The 6277-nt window shown below is 45.9% G+C and overlaps 1 protein-coding gene across 1 annotated transcript; it reads right to left on the minus strand.

Moving 5' to 3' along the window:
- Positions 1-391: 391 nt before the first annotated feature.
- On the minus strand, positions 392-4784 carry LOC130521015 (serine/threonine-protein kinase PAK 2-like). Its single transcript, XM_057024678.1, has 14 exons — positions 4627-4784; positions 4444-4550; positions 4116-4263; positions 4016-4032; positions 3822-3935; positions 3491-3611; positions 3348-3411; positions 3227-3275; positions 2617-2729; positions 2417-2534; positions 2217-2316; positions 1926-2122; positions 1684-1821; positions 392-1569 (listed from the first exon to the last, which is right to left on the minus strand). The coding sequence occupies exons 1-14, from the start codon at positions 4751-4753 to the stop codon at positions 1483-1485; spliced, it is 1500 nt and encodes a 499-aa protein (XP_056880658.1). The 5' UTR covers positions 4754-4784; the 3' UTR covers positions 392-1482.
- Between the last annotated feature and the right edge of the window lie 1493 nt (positions 4785-6277).

Below are 6277 nucleotides of genomic sequence, written 5' to 3' on the forward strand. Positions count from 1 at the left end.
AAAGAAATGTGTCATTATTAGTAATTAGTATTGTGGTTTTCTTGGTCCATGAAAATCAGATTCTCTTCTCTTAATGGATCTGCTCCTCCAGAACCTCACGTCTGCACTGCATTCTTCTGCAGAACATCTGCCTGCTCTCTCATTTCCTGAATGTTTCCGCCTGTATTTCCAGTCTCCTTGTGAACTGTTGTGGCTGCCTGAGGTTTGAGGTGCTTCTACCACGTAAAGATGCTTCCCTCTTGTGTTCCCAGACTGAGACTGCACTGCCTGTTTATCTTTACATGGGAGGTGGATTCTTCAGCAGTTTGGTGTTATTGTTTCTGTGAATGACTTAAACTGTCCCAGAAGCTCCCCAGACTCCCCAGTAATTCAGTGATCTCGACAAAAGCTCTTCAGATCCAGGTTTAATCAGAATAATTTACATTATTTCAGGCTTATACGCGTGTTTAGGGCCATGAACACATTCAGCAGACCATCTGGCACCGTGTCCCTGTTCTGATGGCATCAAACACAGCAGCAGTGAAAGACTGTGTTCCATCTGGGAAGGAAACATCGTGGTGGCAGAGGTGTGGCTTCAGGTGTGGCGTGCTCAAGGGCAGAGGGCAGAGGTGTGACTCAGGTCAGGAAACAGGACATTTGGTTGCAGGAACCAAGACACCGATGTGGCCGTTTCCACTGCTCAATACTGGACCGCAGCACAGTCCAAAACCAGCTGGAAAAACCCCAGTCAGAAGACACAAACGCAACGGGGAAATGCCTCCAGTTTCTCCACAGACAAAAATCAGACGATTCTCACTGTAAAAATGCAAATTAAAGGAAAAACCAACAAAATGTGAGAAGAAAAAACAGATAATACATGTTGCAAATAATGCAACAAAAAACAATGAGAAATAGAAACCTTTTAAAAAATAGACTGTTCAATAAAGGTCCAGTGTCTATTTTCTATTATACATTATCAGAAATCAAATAAAACATATAAAAACATGCTTCTATAGTGTATGAACACCACAGCATTCTAGGTCACTTAGCAGTAAAACTGTTTTTGTATAAATGTTGATGAAGATCCCTCCTGATGGGACCTGCAACGCGACTGGAATAAGTCAATCAATTTTGTCCGCTGACAGCCACCGTAGGTTCTGACACTGGACAGGTTGTTTAATTTTTGCAATCTGAATTTCCGCCACTAGGGGGCGACCTTAAAACACCGTGTGTCTCGGTGTTTTCGTTTGCACAGGTGTGAAATTTTGGAACAGTGCACCCTGAAAGCCACTTAGACGTGTGACTGTTGCATCAGATAGAATATGCTATGGCTGTGTGTAGCTTCAGAAGACACAAAGATAAGATGAACAAGGCATTAAAAAAATACTGGTAGAAGTGAAGAGGCATTTGGGACACCACAATCATCTGTCCACAACTGCAATATGGTGCTCAGATCTCACTGGTGTCAGCAAATGGAGACTTCAGAAAGAGAGAGAGAGCAGTTTAGCGGTTACTCCTCATAGCTTCCTTGGCTGCCAGAATGAGAGGGGTGAGGCTGGACAGCGGCTTTGCCAATTTCAGGAATGGATGCTGCAGAAAGAAATTTTTTTTTTTTTTTTTTAAACTTTAAATCCGAGAAATACAACACAGCACTGTAAGTTTTCTGGCCGATGAAGCCATCGGTTCAACCTCCCTCGTTCCTACCTGCAGCAGCTCTCTGCCTGACCCTCGTTTCTCCACATCCATCTCCAAACAGCGGGACAGGAAGGCTCGGAAAACAGGCGAGAGCTTCTCTGGACTCTGAAGCTCAGGGGTCCCGTTGGTGGCAATTAAATACAGCGCCTGTGACAAGCATAACAATATCCAACTCTTATTGGGATATACAGGAGCATCAATTCCAAAATGAAACCTTACAGGAAATAGCAAATTTAATAGCAAACTCTGACCCTGAGAGGGTTCTCATTGAGATATGGAGGCTCTCCTTCCACCATCTCTATCGCCATGATGCCAAGAGACCAGATGTCCACTTTTGGCCCGTACGCTTTCCTGGTCACAACCTCGGGGGCCATCCAGTACGGCGTGCCTACCATGGTGCTGCGTTTGCTCTGCTCTGGGGTGATCTGGGCGCAGAAGCCGAAGTCAGCTGCGGGAGAGTGAAAGAATCTCCTGTTTATTCATTCAGGACGTTTAACAAGCGAAAACAAATACAACAATATGCGATCCAGTTTGCTTCTTACTGAGTTTAACTGATCCATCCATTCCCAGTAGCACATTATCACTCTTGATGTCTCTGTGGATGACCTGGTTCGCGTGAAGAAACTCCAGTGCCTGGAGGACCTACTCCACGAGAAGGAAGCAATGAAAGGTGAGGATTCTTAACGAAACACAACTTACTTTTACTTACTTACTTTTGAGCTTTTGCTAACCCTTACTGTACCTCTCGGCAGACGGCAGCGATCTGAGCCTCGTCCATGCACGTCTCAGTCACAACGTCGGTCAGGGAGCCACCGGCCAGATACTCCATCACCACAAAAAGCTCATCTCCAACAAGGTAACTACAATGGCGGGCAGAGACAGTCACATCCCCCGCCGGCGCTGCGCACGTGTTGATTTTGCTTTGGTCAGACCAGTGCTCACCTGTCTACAAAGTTCACAATGTTGGGATTCTTCATCTCCTTCATCACCAGAATCTCATTGATGATTAGTTCCTTCTTTGGCTGCTTCTGTAGGTTGATCTGTTTAATAGCCACCTGCAGTCAAAAAAATGTGTAAATGAGCTATAATGAGATGCTTTAGGAAAAATAACAACTCAGAAAGCCATAATTACAGCAGTATAACAGGAGCGCCACTCAGTGGTTTTCACCCAGCTGGCTGTGATGCTAAAAACAGCAACTCGGAGCAACGTTTCAGCGGTTAAGAAACTGCAGCCATTACTGGTGGCCTCTGATTAAACGAGACCAAAACAACAAAACTGGTCGTTTCTAGCTTGTTATTTCAGACTGTCTTCCTCAGGTCTAAACCACGGGATGACTAGATGATGAGATTTACCACTCATGTAGCAGAATAACATGGGATTTGTCACAGCCGGGAAAAGTGACGCTCTTACTGCTAATGGAACTGGAAAAAAGGACTGAGAAGACTCCGGTTGTGTATTTATTAACTGCACTCATTGGTGCTTTATTGTGGTTCCTGGGAGAAGTCGAGCCTGATTTTGTAGCAGCAGAGAGGCAAAGTTAATTCCCCTCACCTCTTGTCCTGTGGAAATATCTATGGCTGTATAAACGGTGCCAGATGCCCTGAAAGTGGGGAAAAAAAGATTAAATGAGGGGTTGGGTGAACATGTTGGACGTTGCATTATCCTGACTCACCCCTGGCCGATCTTCTCGTAACGGGTGTATTTCTTCTTCGGATCTCCGATACTGACAATAGTTCCTAAGTGGCCAAAGAAAAGGCCGAGTAAGTTCTACTGAGCCAAACACAGCCACTCACTTCCAGTGGGAGTTTTACATACGGAGTTTCTCCATTATCTCCTCATCAGTCATCTTGCCTCCCTTCTTCTTCTGTCGGTCAGCTGTCTTAGAGGCGTCTCCCTCTGGAGCAGGAAGTGGGTCTATCACAGACCTCGTATATACCTGATGCAAAAGCAACATTCAAGAACTGTTATCCTTGTTTTCCATGACTGGGCTTCCATTGAGTATTTGTGTCTGATTTCATGGTTGGATGCACCACGTACGGGAACACTGTGCTTAGCAACTGCTTAGCAACAACAAACGTCATCACGGGACACCTTTGACTGTTTTCTAAGGCCGAAATCTGGGGCTGAAGTCGCTAAGTCGACTCACCGATTTTGTGTGTTCTGGCCGCGGCGCCACGACTGGAGGTGGGGTATCGTCATCATCGTCGTCATCTCCGTCCTTGCCACTCGACGGGGAAGTACCTGAACTCTGCTTGCCCGGCTGCAACGGCACACAGACGTAACTCAGAGAATGTGTATGTGACAGAATAGCACGTGCGATTGGTGAATCATTCTACTCACTGACTGCGAGTCTTTATCTGAAAAAGAAAAGCCAGGGAAGTGAGTCCGCGCGGCTACGACAATGGTTTCTTTTTCCTCTGCCGAACGAGAGAAAACTGACCTGAGGCGGAAAAGCTGAGGTATTTCTGTTTCCCACTGGTGGAGTCGTAGAACTTGAGGATGTCGAGGACGGCCTGAGGATTCTGTTTCTGCTCTGATTTGCTGATGTTGGATGTTTGAAGCAGACGGGCCCACTGCTCCGGCATGCCCTGCACACAGTCGAGCAATACTGAATCACTGTCCACCATGTTGGACTCTCATAGACACTCTTTCACACTGTGTAAATCCTTATCTATTTTAATGCCGCTCAGTCTAGCTCCACATTTATGATCAGGATTAGGGGTTTAAACAACACAAAACAATTTACTGGACATTATTTCTGAACTTACGGTGAACTCTCCAGTTACGGCATCGAAGCCAACGTGGATGGTGTGCTCAAAGTCAGAGGGAGAGGAGATCTCGGGCCTGTCCTTGTCCCGGTCTTTCTTCTTTCCTCCTGCGGGGGAGGTCAAAGGTCAGCGTGTTTGTCCTCCATGGCAGCAAGCGGTTTAAACATGCACCACTGCTCCCACCTTTCTCAGAAGCAAAGATGGAGATGATCTTGTTCTTGGACTTCCTTTCCTCGGGCACAGACGGCAGCGGGCGGGAACTGTGAATTGCCGACTGCGAGTCCTTAGGACCTCCTCCTTGGCTGCTCATCCTGACAGGGGGGCGGGGGGCTTGTCCTCACACACAATGCTGTCACACATCTACACAGGCGTGCACCTGCACATAAGAGAAGAGACGCGCCCGATGGACGGTTGGGTGATTTTGGTCAGAAAACTCCACCTGGGCAGAGTTAAAGATGGCGGAGTGACGTGTGGAGTCCTGCTCCACACTGCAGCTGAGCGTGGATCGCTTGGCTTGGGAATCACTTGCACTAATAGCAGTGTTAGCGTCAGCAGGGTTTCAGGTGGAATTATTATTCTTCAGACATCTTTCTTGGCACATCATCGCAAAACAGACAGAAATACAGTGGAACAATAATAATAGCTTTTACCTATAAGCGCCTTTCTGGACACTCAAGGACGCTGCATAATGTTAAACAATCAATCAATCAATAAACAACAGTTAATATCGGTAACTGTCCACAATTGTTCAAACTAGTCCAAGGAGCTCAGTGTCGCCCTTTTTAATGATGACTATATCAGCTGAATATGACGCTGCTTTGATTTCTCTTGGGTTTCTAAAAGTGTCTCTTTCCTTAAATCTCGTGCAGTGGTTCTTCGTGTGCATGCTGCTTTTACCAGCGGTGGACACTCATTATCCTAATATGGTGAAAATTGAGATTGTTCTTGTGCAGACAAAGACACCGCAAATTGCAAATACATTTTTTCGGCCTGTGCACAGCACTTATTTCAGACTACGCAATGCTGCAGCGTGCATTTTCAGTGACATCACACAGGAAACCGGAAACGTAGAGGTTTCCTCACTTCCTCTGTCTGACCGCCAGTGACACAGATGGTATAACCCCCCCCATGTAACAGACAGGGCTCAGTTAGACAGGAATATCTTTGACCTTGCTATCACCTACAATCTGTTCTCCAGTGCTGAACTGACTGACATACGGCACTGATCCTGGTACCATTGAAGCCTCTGCGGGGGCTCTGTGGCTGACATTTCACCAAAGATGTATATCCTTTGTACTTCCCCCAAATGTCTACCGTAAATATCAATTTTCCATATTAGATTCCCAGAGTGGTTTCTGTGGACCATCCATGAATCCATGTGCGTTTCCATGTTTTCTCCGCTTTCCTCCCACAGACCAAAAACATACACATTGGGTTTACTGGGCATTCTAAACTGCTTCCAGCAGTGAGTGTGAACATGTGAGTGTCCTGTGATGGACAGGGTGTATTCTACCTCTCATCTTTCCACTGCTGGGATAGACTCAAGCATCACCGGTGACCCCCAATTACTGGGTTAAATAGGCGGCACTTGTTGATGTAGGAATGAATTTTCCCCTTTCCCTGAACAAAATCACAACCATTCTATTTACTTTGTGTCGAAGGCTTCAAAAAGCAAAACTATCATTTGCCCTGCAAGTATTACAACAATCAAATATAATCCCAAAAGCCAAAAGACAAGCCAGGTTTTCTCGTAGGAAATCCTGATATCCTTATTACTCACCTGCTTGTAGACTTGTGTGTATCTCACAGAAGAGCAAACAGCTAAATGTTGTAT

Source organism: Takifugu flavidus, unplaced genomic scaffold (assembly GCF_003711565.1).
Source record: "Takifugu flavidus isolate HTHZ2018 unplaced genomic scaffold, ASM371156v2 ctg641, whole genome shotgun sequence".
In the NCBI taxonomy this organism is placed as follows: Eukaryota; Metazoa; Chordata; class Actinopteri; order Tetraodontiformes; family Tetraodontidae; genus Takifugu; species Takifugu flavidus.

Excerpts from the sequence above, each read along its gene's own strand:
- LOC130521015 (XM_057024678.1), bottom strand. The coding sequence starts at position 4,753 with ATGAGCAGCCAAGGAGGAGGTCCTAAGGACTCGCAGTCGGCAATTCAC. Across the intron at positions 3,612-3,821 it reads GGCCAGAACACACAAAATCG|GTATATACGAGGTCTGTGAT; the intron begins GTGAGTCGACTT and ends CTTTTGCATCAG. Across the intron at positions 1,570-1,683 it reads CAGGCAGAGAGCTGCTGCAG|CATCCATTCCTGAAATTGGC; the intron begins GTAGGAACGAGG and ends TTCTTTCTGCAG.